The sequence below is a fragment of the Diadema setosum genome, chromosome 4 (assembly GCF_964275005.1).
Source record: "Diadema setosum chromosome 4, eeDiaSeto1, whole genome shotgun sequence".
Lineage (NCBI taxonomy): Eukaryota > Metazoa > Echinodermata > Echinoidea > Diadematoida > Diadematidae > Diadema > Diadema setosum.
The window spans coordinates 7,053,030-7,065,431 of NC_092688.1; the positions used below are offsets into that span (position 1 = coordinate 7,053,030).

Sequence of the window (12,402 nt, forward strand, 5' to 3'; positions counted from 1 at the left end):
TTCCTTTTCAAAGAAGGGGCATACGAAAACATAGTGAAATTCATCACCTGTTTCATAGGATGTCTATCACAACAAGGGCATTGAACATCCCTTTCATCAAATGACTGTACAAATCTATGCTAAAAATGGAAAGCAGGAACAGCTTGAATATTCCCCCATCTGTAAATGGACCGGCGACCGAAGTGGGTAAAGGTTCTAAGCTGTCCAATGACAGACAGCGGTAGATGTACATTGACAGTTATAAATAGTTTATTAACCAATCACACACGATGATAAATACAAGTAAAATATAGGAGGTGTGTACCAAAGAGCACACACACCGTGCACGCCAGTACCGACGGCGGCCACGCGTGCACGTACCACACCGCGCGTGTAAATGAGCCCTATCTCAGTTTGTGTTATGTTGCAAAGGTTGAAATTATTGCTGGACAACTGCGGCGTAATCATGGAACCGACGAGGAAAGACAGAGAAAACTCAATCCAGGCTTTGTTGCGAGCATACCTGCGACTTCTGAAGGAAAGACCGATTCTTACAAAGTCAATCACAAGGTACTTATGGCTTATGTTGTTGTGTGTGTGTTTCATTTAGCCGTTTGCGTGACACCAGTTGAGTAAACTACCGGGTCTGATCAGGGCAGGGCCAGGGACGTGGACGCGTGAGCTAAACGAACACCCTCACGGCGCGGCCGGCTGCGGTCCGCATGACCCGATCCGAGTAACCAGGGCCCTGTCTTAACAGTTGTCAGCGCTGACAAGCGTTGATGAAACACCCCCCCAAGAAACAGTTTAGTTGTTGTGCGCTGAACAGCTTTGATCCTTCTGTCATCTGTAATAAACCTGGGTTTCCATACGACACTGCAATATTCCAAATGTGGTCGGACCAGAGCCTTGTAGTAGTACAGTGGCAGGAAAATATCAGGTTTGACATTAACGAAAGCACGTTTGATAAAGCCTAACATTTGGTTAGCCTTCTTGATAAATGAGGAGATGTGTTGGCGAAAGTTGAGCTCGCTATCAATCAAAACACTCAGGTCCTTTTCACAGTTGACATCAAATGTAACATTCTCCATTGAGTAGGAACAGTGTATGTTGTTATACCCAATGTGAAGGGTTTCACATTTCTGAGAGTTAAGACTAGAGGGAGTTGCCAGGTTAATGACCATTTTTCTACACCAGTCAGGTCCTCTTGCAATGATCAGCAGGAGTCGATATCCGGTACTCTCGCATACAACTTGGTGTCGGCATATAATTGTGATGAACTAGAGATAACATCTGGTAGATCATTCACATACATAACAAAAAGTGTCAGACCCAGAACACTCCCTTGAGGAATGCCGCACAGCACACGTGTCCAGCCAGACTTGGAGCCGTCTACAACCACATGCTGGGTTCGATCAGTGAGAAAGGGTTTGATCCATGACAAAAGAGGATCACAAATCCCAAACGATTCTACTTTTTTTAGGAGTCTGGTATGTGGAACTGAATCAAATGCCTTTTTGAAGTCCAAATATATGATGTCAACTGGATCACTGTTATCTATGCTCTCTGCCCAATCTTCAAGCTGACAAAGTAATTGTGTCGTACACGAGTGTCCGGGAACAAATCCATGTTGAGCATTGCAAAACAGCTGCAGCTTGCTCATACACTTGTATGCTTGACGATGATATCTCTGAGGATGGATTCCATAACCTTAACAACGATGGATGTCAGACTATTAAAATTGAGCGGTAGTTTCCAGCATCCTTCCTGCTACCTTTCTTGTAAATAGCAGAAATGCTTGCTGCTTTCCATTCCACAGGAAGAACGCCTTCAAGCAGTGACATGTTGAAAATCTTGCCAAGAGTTTCACTGATTTGATCTGCTAGCTCCTTCAGAACACGTGGGTGCAAATTATCCGGGCCAGCAGATTTTCCATCCTTTAACAGAACCGGCTTCTTTTTAACAGCATCTAGTGTAAAAGAAACTCTGTCAAGTGAGACACCACTGTGGTATCGATGAGGTTCTAGGATGCAGGAAAGATCCTCAGTGGTGAAGACACTACTGAACTGCTCGTTCAGCACCTCAGCTTTTTCTTGACTAGAAGTGACTACTGTCCGATCAGTTTTGGATAAATTGCCTATTCTGCTCTTTCTCTTCATTTTGCTATTTACATTTCTCCAAAAAGATTTGGGATTTGACTAAATTCTGATGCTAGCTGCAGTTCAAAGTCATTGCACAGATCCTGGGTCATGATCCGCAAGGAGTTGCGTACATGCGCATAAGCAATGTAGTCCAGAGCACTCTTGGATTCCAGGTATCTCTTCCACAGTCTCTGCTTTTTCTTCGAGAGAGTCAAAGCCTTATGGGAAATGTAGATGCTCCTTTTCCTGCCTTTATTACCCATAACTCCCTTTCTATCAAAATTGATGACTTTAAATGATCGAGTCAAGAGGAATCTGTGAAAATGTCAACTGCTCCGTTCGACAGATAATTTGAAACCTGCATGCATGCACCAACGGAAGTGCAATGTAGCCTTTTCACAAGGCCTTTTTGCTGTATTGCATTGCTTTGTGGGTGAATGAAGAAGCAATCCTGAGCCAGAGTGCGACAGACTTTTTCCAGTCTCCATTTTGGCTGGAGACATCATCACAAGTCTATTTATTGTCTACTGTATATCTCCATCAGTTGTGGTAGTGCAGACTACACAACCATGCAGAGACTCACGGTTGCCTACCAACGACAATGTGGAAACGTCTTTCATAAGTTGCTGTGAATGTGGAAGACATCACAGAGCTGCAACTTCCTGGCGAATAAGTTTTCACTTTGTTTGAAGATTTCTCAAATGTCACCCTGGAGATGGAGTCGCCTTGGCAAATCTCCCCCCCCCCCCCCCTCCATGAAATTGAAAAAAAAAAAAGTGCAGAAAAATAGAAACAAATTACCAGAGAAAATATACAAGAGAGTAATGTATTTGTACTAACCTTATATCAAACTTAATACTAGCAAAATATATGGACCATAGTACACGACCCCTTTTGTCTTTGGGTATATTGCATGAAGTAATTAGGGTTAACATTACAATATAGTATGGGTTTACTACTCTAATATACAATGTATTTACCTTCAGATTGCATTAGGGCTATACAGTTGTGAAATATCTTTTAGTTAAAAATGCTACAGACAAATCTTTGCCATATGATATTGCCTCCACATACATTCCTGTATTCTGTGAGGTGTAGATTCTAGATTCTTGATATTGCTAGAGCAAGGGATTATATAGGATGAGGGCTTACAGCACATGTGGCCATCATACGAAAGTACAAAGATTGTTTGTATTAAAGCTTGTTACCCTTGTTTATTTTTCTCCCTCACAGTGGTATTATTGCTGGATTTGGAGACATCATAGCTCAGAAAATAGTTGACTCAAAGGCACCGTACACATTCCAGACCACGGCAGCATTTGCAGCACTAGGGTAAGGAATGCCATGCTTCAGGATTGTTGTGATATTTTCTTATACTCATTAATGTGTGCATGACAGCTTCCCTCTTGCCTGAATAGTCTTTTGGGCTAGGGTCCCATACATACAGTTAACAGGCAAGTGCCTGTTCTAGTCTTTGTTTTGTTAATTGTTAATTTGGCATTGCAACTGATCTCAATGGACAATATTTGCAAAATGTGATAAAAACAGTGAAAATTACAGTTTCCTCATGTCTGGAAAAAAAAAAAAAAAAAAGGCAAAAAGTTTTAATCAGTAATCAGGATTTATATAGACTTCCAGAGCTTTCCGTTTCCTTCCAACTATGGGAAGCATAATAAGTGACACCATGTGCATAAAGATCATATTGGTCATGTAATTTGATCATTATAATGTGTGCTAGGCTTATCTGTCAAAGTTACATCAATGATACTTGCATATTTCAGCACAGGGATCTGCAGGTATAAACACTCTTTGACTGTGTGGGTTTTTTTTTTTTTTTTTTGTATTAACCTGTTGAGGACGTGTCACAAGTATACTTGTGCAGATGTCTATGGGAAATGCGTGTTGTAGCAAATCAGTCCGTCCTCAACAGGTTAAAACAAATGTTGTAATCTGTCATTGTTTCAATAACTTAATTGTAAAGTTTCCTTTCTTTTTTTTTTCCTCTTTAATTTTGCTCTCTTTTTTCGTCACTACAGGACATTCTTCACCGGACCGCTGTCGCATTATTTCTACGCGTGGCTGCAGAAAACGTTTCCTGGCAAAGATGTGCCCACCTCCGTGAAGAAGATAATTTGCGATCGCCTTGTGTTTGCCCCTCCCTATCTGCTGATCTTTTTCTACTTGCTGGGGATCTTGGAGGTAGGTGTCTCTAAAAGAAATGAAGAAGCCCCCCTATGAATGTGGTCAAAGTCGATTTAAAGGTGTCGCTATTGATTTTGAAGTCTTAGAATCAATACTTTGTGTAAATATATTTAGATTTTTCTGATGTGGTAGTCTGGTACTCTGTTAAATTGGGTAAAATCTACTCTCTTAAGCACACTCCTTTGCGGTAAAGTGGTGAGCTCGGTGTTACACATGTTGAGACAGGAGAAACAAAAAAATTGATGGGGGTATTTTACACATGTTACTTTTCTCTGAACTGGATAATTACTCATTCCATTAATATCTATTTCAATGCTATGGCCTGAAGTCATTTGTAATGTGATTATCATTCATATTATGTTATGAGGTACATGTATATAAGAACTCTCCTCACTTTTGTAGCCCTGTTGTGGTCATATACCATTGCTTATTGTGCTTTTGTAATTATCAATAGCCTCTGCATCACTGAATTTGTAAGTGATCCTTGAATTGGCGACACATTTTAGGAAATTTCAGTTAATGTTTTTTTTTTTTCTCAAATTAGAAATTGTTTTGGTGCTAGTGCAGACTTGATGAATCTAACAAGGGGCCTGTTTCATAAAACTTGTCATCAGTGACAACTGCCAAATTTCTATGACAAATTGCTCTCAGCCAATCAGATGCAAGGATTTCAGTAGCTTGTCGCATTTATGACAAGTTGTCACTGATGACAAGTTTTATGAAACGGGCCCCAGGTCCATCTTATCTTTTTCCAGTATAGAATATACAGGACTTGATATTTCAGAGTTGTCAGTTTGATGCAGACTTGATGATTTTACAAATCTACCCCAGGAATTGAAGGTTATTCAGAATGAAAAGAACAAACAAGCTGTCGTATGCTTTTATCAAGGGCAATCTTTTGAAGATAAATTAGGCCAAGTGATATGTTGTCTTGCTGTGTGGGAGTTTAAAAAGCAATCATTTTGATAGAGAAAAGAAGGTCAACTTGGATCTTTGCTGGGAGAGGAGTCAACTGTGAGTCAAACAAATTCAAATCATGTGGCCTCAATGTCAGTGCAGATGCAAACAAGCCCTGCTGTGGCTTTGATAAGCGATGAAATCTAATCGGGGAGGTGAAAGAGAGTCTCTTTCCCACCTCCCTGATCTCATGAAAAGAGAAGATCCATTGTAATCAAATGTGTGAATGGAAACATTGGCCTGCAATTTCATTTTGATAATATGTTTTGTTTGCTATTATGTTGTCTATGTAAGGAAGGCACATCGATGATGGTTCATGATTCATCCTCAGTTGTCATTCACGATTTCAGGGCAAAGGTCACGCGAAGTCCGTGCAGAAGATCCGAGAGACGTACTGGATCGCTCTCAAGATGAACTGGCGTGTGTGGACCATCAGCCAGTATGTCAACATCAACTTCGTTCCCCTTCAGGTGATTTGCAGTGTTGGGAATACATTTGAATTTAGAGAAGCAGAAGTCTTGTCTGACAGCAGCAACATGTTTAGCCCTACTTGGCCACACATCTGTCTCATAGGATTGGCTATAATTTTTGTTGTTATTGTTTGTGTGTTCTTTTTATGCTGAAGTATGTTTGTTATACATTGCCAAAAGCATGGAAAGCACACATATTTGCATTTGCTGAAAGCGAACCTATTCTGATATTTTCTTCTTGCATTTGAGTAATTTATCAAAGGCCAGAAAGACTCAAAGCGCTTGATCATTTGTCTGTACCAGTTGTATGTTTTCCACTGGCAAAAGAAATAAGAATAAACAAGATAATTTGTAGCAAGTTTTGAAATGAAGAAGACATTATACAACACATTCATGTTGAAAAGTTATTTCAGTCTGGAGTAGTGACAGTTTTCTAGTGACATGGTTATTCATTGTTGGCAAACAACATCACATTTGCAATTGACAGGGTATATTGATAATGTACATATCTGGATATAAAGTCTCTTTCAGATGTGCAGTTTGGTGGATGTATGTAAAGTTGTTTTCTATTCCAACTATCTGAAAAATGTGGGAGTAGCCATAATTGATATAACTGAAAGATCAAGAGTAATGTTACCTTATTTTGTGGAAATGGGTCTAATAATATCAACCTAAATTGTTGTTGAGTTGTAACTCATACAGACTTTATGGAGTGGGCATCACCCATCACTGTGTCACAGTTACTATGTAAGGGGCATGGTCCTATAACTAAAATCTCTCATAATCGTCCCTTTGTCTTCCCTCAGTTTCGTGTCTTGTTCGCCAGCATCGTTGCCTTCGTGTGGACCATCTACCTGGCTGTCATGAGGAGATCATGAAAAGTTTCTGTGCTTCTGCTTGTGAGACCGGAGCTGGTTGCTGTGCCAAAGATGTTCTCCCATTTCCCTCAGGCATTCATCGATTAGTGGTTTACAGCATATCCCTCAGCGGATTTGAGTCTGCTGCCGACAAAAGCAATTTATAATGCAGTATAATGCAAAATTCCTCACTCTCTCTGCAAATATGTAGTAATGTGTGGAGTAGAGAATCTTGCTGTATGAGATTGACACAGAGACAAGATTGAATTTTGATATGACATCTCATCAGATGCAAATCAGGTTGTTCGTTGAATAAGGCAATTCATTCATCATCACTACCAGGATAATGTGATTAGTGTGAATGGGCCATGATTATCATTAATTGATGGAGATCAAGATGTTTTTACCTGATTTCAGCACATGTACATGGGAACTTTGTATGTTTTGTGTGCTATTGGATGTAGGAGGGCAGCCAACTTGTACCACTCACACATGCTTGAGAAAGTATACAAGCATCTTATATGATAGCAGATAGAACTGATTCCATAAGGTATGTGTGTGTGTAAACAGAACATTTCTGTGAGAAGAAAAGTTCGCTGAAACGTTATGTAGCAAAACTGAGGTGCAGATATCATCTTGTGTTGTGGTGTGATGAAGAATCTGTACATGTATGCTTCTTGAATGTCATGCTTCCTAAACATGGTATGAAAACGCTCTACCATAGCTCCACTACAGTAAAGTCGATACAAACTGGAATTCAGCTGCAAAATAAACCAAGTGGCACTTCCACCTGATTTAGTTTTTGCAACTTTATATCAGGATACTTATATGTATGTATACATATATATATATATATATATATTTTTTTTTTTTTCCACAGAACTTGTGATGAAGTAAAAATATGTTTCTGAGACCATATGCAACCTTGTTGCTCCTATGATAAAAAGCTATGGCGTAGATCGCACAAGCATCATTATGTACGTGCATGCTGGTCTGTATACGGGTACACCAGGATGTTGCCACAAGGTTTAGCGCTGCCAGTTTATGTGATCGTCATGTCTGGATCATATAGAGAGGAGGGGAAGGAGTGGTCTTGCATATCACTGTCACACCTGGGCACAACATCTAGTGTACGTCATATGCACAGAGGCAATATGTATGTTCTCATTGTAAAAATGTCAAAATTTGGGTCGCAATCTAGGTCGTGTCTTTTTGATTCATCATTCTCACTGTAAAAAAAGTATGAAACTTGGGTCGCGATCATTTGTAAAGAGCTGACCTGTGTATGTACATGAATGTAGTATGCTTACTATGTACAAAAGACTACACATGATATGCCAATTTAATGCATGTATACCGCACAGTGCCACAGTTGGTGAAATAGCAAGTAGCGACACGTGCTGTGCATTGTGGGATAAAAGATTTTGTTGTGGTAAACGTTCACACTGTACAACTTTGTGCCTTGTTGCCAAAAATCGCACAAATCATTGCAGTTTGGATCAGAACCCAAAGGGCACAAAATGACACATTATTTTGGTTCACACTGTAAAAGCTCGAAAATTCGGGTCGCGATCCTGATCGCAGATGAAAATTGATTGTATTTTCAAATTGAGAGTTTAGATGACTGTAGTATTCGGTAGGATGGGTATGCACAGTACTTCAATCCTTTGCAAATAAGTTTTCTGCAATGCATATGCAGAGCATAGCTCATATTGTACCAGCCATATTTGATACTGTGGCACCTGGTGATATCATGTTATTTGTACATTGGTTTTTGTCAAGAACAGAAAGCAAAATATCACAGAAAAAAAGACATACATGCACACTCGGTTCTTGTAAAAGTACAATTACAATTTTGTTGTGAATATATCTAAGTGCGAAAATAACCATTTTTCACTGTTGCAGACTTTGCCATATCTTTTCCCTGTCTATTTGAAATCTTGTATAAATCAGCAGAGGATGCAAAAGTGCAAACCCTTTAAATACTTCAGTCTTAAAAGTGATTAATTGTGGGTATGTTCATCAGGTACAAATAAACACTTTTTGGAAATAACTCATCTGTGATTCAATGTTCTATATAATTATACTGTCTTAACTGTCTAGTATCTAGATTTCTTCTTTCATACAGCTGTAAACTACAATGATTCTTTTTTTTTTTCATTTTGTATGGCTTCCCTGTACCTACCTCTTAAGGGAGAGTATTATTAGGTCGTCACTGTAAATGTTTCTTCCATGTTGGCATTACAAAACAGTACAGTGTACTCCAATCATTTGTTACAACAGAGTGAAAATTCAGTTCCCAAAATTATCAGCTATACATCTTTGGGACAGTGTAATGTTTTCAGGGTGGGGGAGAGGGATAAAGGTAATTGTTCCCATCTCCCAATTCTGTATGAATTTTTCTTTTTCCTCCTTTTCTCAAACTTTTCCCCCTTTCAGTCTCGTCAGTAGAGTTGAAATCTTAAACTGCAGTTGTAATTAAGTGGCGGTTAGTGCACATGTACCAAACCAACAACAGAGAACAATTTGCCATTTCAAGGCTAGAGTGGACCTTGATGGCCCAGGGTTCAGTTACAGTAAATTGTGATCACAACTTGTATGTTCTTCGTTAATCATCAACTGTGTCAGGCTTCTTGAAAGACTGCTTTGCGATTGTTTTCTTATCAATTCAAAGTACCTGCAGGGTACACAATCCCCACTGATCACAAACTTGCCCTGATTCATGGCTCATCTTCCCTGGTTTCCGTTGTACACGTACAAGGACAAATCTCTACATGTATGCATTAGTCCCCTGATGGTCACAATTTCTGTTTCTGGGCAATTCCGCGGTAACGGAATTACAAATCAGAGAATTTTGTCTCATATTCTTTCACCCTGTGCACTGGATTGATTACTTTGAATTCTCTTGATACATTTAAAAGATGCAGAGGTACTCACACTATCACCCCAAATACAAATTTGTTAAATGTTCTCACTTGGTCGGTTACAAAGGAGGTCTACAGTTGTACAGTATGTGCGATGGTAACGGAATTACCAGAAAATTGAGTCACAACTTCAACTCTGACTTTGGGAGTTGTTTCTCTGAAATCTATAACACATACACTATAGGTTGTTGTCTGATTTCATCTTTGATTGTGTCAACTTCAATTTAGTTGGATTGTTTTTCAAATATTTCATCACATTTTCTCAGCAGCATGCTTTTCCCCTGTAAAGTCAGTGGTAACGGAATTACACAAATGGTAACGGAATTACGCCTTCTGAAATACACTGGAAAAAATACACATTCTTGGTACTCATGTATTCTGAAATGTCTTGATAAAGATTGTTTATGCCTTCAGCTATAATATAACCACTAAAAAAGTACTCTCTAGCCTTTGACCTTGAACTGCTACAAGTGAATAGGTGCCAAATGAGTTTCTATTGTCAAAAAACATAAAATTTTCATGCTAACGACTGTGATTTGAAGTTGTAACTATGTCAATCAAGATCTTGTAACTTGTAAGTACCACATCCATCAAGATTTGTCTGCTTTCAAGTTAAGAATGTCACACTCTGCAGGTAACTGACATCTAAGACACATGGTAACGGAATTACGCTAGAATAGCCCTACACAAGTACAATTCTGTAAATCCAGTCAACAATACTCAAATTTTCTTGTATTTCTTTTGTTGATATCATGCAAGACAGATTTCTCTGTTTTCTTCTTCCTTAATATGCCAATTATTGATAATATCTAATTACTTACAAGTATTGTACATGAATATTATGTGCACATGCACAAGAAAATAATGAAAAACTGTTCAGATTGACACTGAATTTAAATCTAAATCATAAAGTGCCAATTTACAGTGCAAGAGCACGGTGTGCAGCCCCGTCATTGAACACAACGTTTTATATTAAGGATGAACACAAAGGATGCTTGAAACTTTTAATTTGATAAGTGAAAAGATGCACTTGTGGGTCAATGACAACTTACAATTCAATCATAAATTGAAAAGAAAGTTTTCTTATATGATTATTACTGCACCAGTGCTCAATTATTATTATTTATATGTTGTAGATTATATTAATCACTAAAAACTTAATAATGGCTGAAGTTGCCCCCTGGTATATAATGTAGTGCATAACTTGATAATTACTGTATAGTGTAAGTCCTACATAAGCCCACCAAAATGAAATGAACTAAACTAAAATGAAATAGAATACAGCAAAATAACTTTAACAAACTACAACCTTTTGAACCAACAGAGTGAGTCCACCAAATTCTGTTAATTCATCTTTAAAGGTATGAGGGCCTCTTTTATACATCTGCAGCTCACTGTGTCAGAGTCAGATTATTCAACCTGTGAATAATGTTAGTATTTACTTCTGACCACACAAAATTTCTTAATGACGTCTTCAGAAATACAGTGATTTGATCATTGACTGTAACCATGACTTGGCCTATAAATTTCCTAGAAGTTTCCTGTCTCTGTCTTCTTTGACTTTGTCCATTTTCTCATCCTGAGTGTTGCCATATATTTACTCACAAGAAGTGTGCATCTTCTCTTTTACAGTTAAGTGGTATTTTGACTGCCTGAAGGCAAATGATAAAATACACTGTAATGCCACTTGTATTAAAGGAAACTGGATTGTACAGCAAATGGTAACATGAAGAGTAAAGGTAGAAGCAGAAGCCCATTGACTTTAATACTTAAAATCTTCGTAGGACAGGAAAGTATAGGCCTAAATGTTACATTTTAGAGCTGTATCACAATTACTGACTGGGTAAATGTTCATCACAAATAGTGTTTTTGTCTTTATTCCTTTTAAAAAGAAAGGATTGAAGAACAAATTTCAAAGGGTAGCAGATGCTCTGTATCAAATGGGCATGAAAATCAAAATACATGTCTCTGTGGAGGAAAGATCTAAAAAACAGATGAAAAAGGTCATAGCCATACCCTTACAATGTACCATTAAAGATAAAGAACTTGAGGATGAAAACAGGACATGTTCAATAAAAGGTCAGACTATCGATTTGGTGATATTAATAAAGCTTTAGCATACAGAAAGATCAAAGGTGTCACATTCAGTGGGCATCCCGTGTCAAATAATGACTTCTATCACATTGTGTATGATCCTTCTCTTAAATTCGTGATCTTTCCTCACAAAAATTATCCTGTTCATTTCTCTCAGTCAGTAGCAGTGCTCTCTTCTCCTTTTAAAGAAATTTTACGTCCTTCCTCTTCTTTCTAACCTTTGTTCAATTTATGCTGCATCACACCCATTCAATAGTCCCTCAGCACTATACTTAGATTTTGTATGAAACCATGAGACTTGTTAGCACGAAAATATACATTGATATATCAGAATTCAGTATGATTTTTAACATTTGAGAATGAGTATCTTGAAAGTTATCAGTTAGCACAGTCTCCATGTAGTTCTTGTGCATGAGAAAAGGTGAAAGAAGGGAGGAGATTTTCAGCACAAGAAGTCTTGTCAAGCGTGTACCCTGATGTCAGGACTCGCTGTCAGAGGCATCCAGCTATGCTGAGTCATGTCAGTGTATCATACCATGTATATAATTCAAATTTCACTCCTTTACTGCCAATCACTAACACTGTTAAGCTCAAGGATAATGCCCTGAAGCTATTTCATGAACAGTTCACATACATATTGGCACGAAAGTAGGTTATGTCATTCTCTTCCATATTAGATGTGCGTGTAATTCCGTTACCATGTAATTCCATTACCACAATTACAGAAGAACTAAAGGAGATATTTCACAAAATGTTTTGTGAGTTTTCAGGAAGTCAC

General features: G+C 38.3%; 1 protein-coding gene across 1 annotated transcript; it reads left to right on the plus strand.

Annotated features, from left to right (window-relative positions):
• The first annotated feature begins 383 nt into the window (after positions 1 to 383).
• LOC140226812 (peroxisomal membrane protein 2-like) lies at positions 384 to 7,421 on the plus strand. The gene is made up of 5 exons (XM_072307238.1): positions 384 to 549; positions 3,354 to 3,452; positions 4,157 to 4,319; positions 5,630 to 5,749; positions 6,556 to 7,421. The coding sequence occupies exons 1-5, from the start codon at positions 401 to 403 to the stop codon at positions 6,625 to 6,627; spliced, it is 603 nt and encodes a 200-aa protein (XP_072163339.1). The 5' UTR covers positions 384 to 400; the 3' UTR covers positions 6,628 to 7,421.
• The last annotated feature ends 4,981 nt before the right edge of the window (positions 7,422 to 12,402 follow it).

What these genes read in the sequence shown, in the direction of transcription:
- LOC140226812 (XM_072307238.1), top strand. Translation starts at nt 401, where the DNA reads ATGTTGCAAAGGTTGAAATTATTGCTGGACAACTGCGGCGTAATCATG. An exon ending in ACTTGCTGGGGATCTTGGAG is followed by an intron (nt 4,320 to 5,629) that starts GTAGGTGTCTCT and finishes TCACGATTTCAG; the next exon opens with GGCAAAGGTCACGCGAAGTC. An exon ending in TCAACTTCGTTCCCCTTCAG is followed by an intron (nt 5,750 to 6,555) that starts GTGATTTGCAGT and finishes GTCTTCCCTCAG; the next exon opens with TTTCGTGTCTTGTTCGCCAG.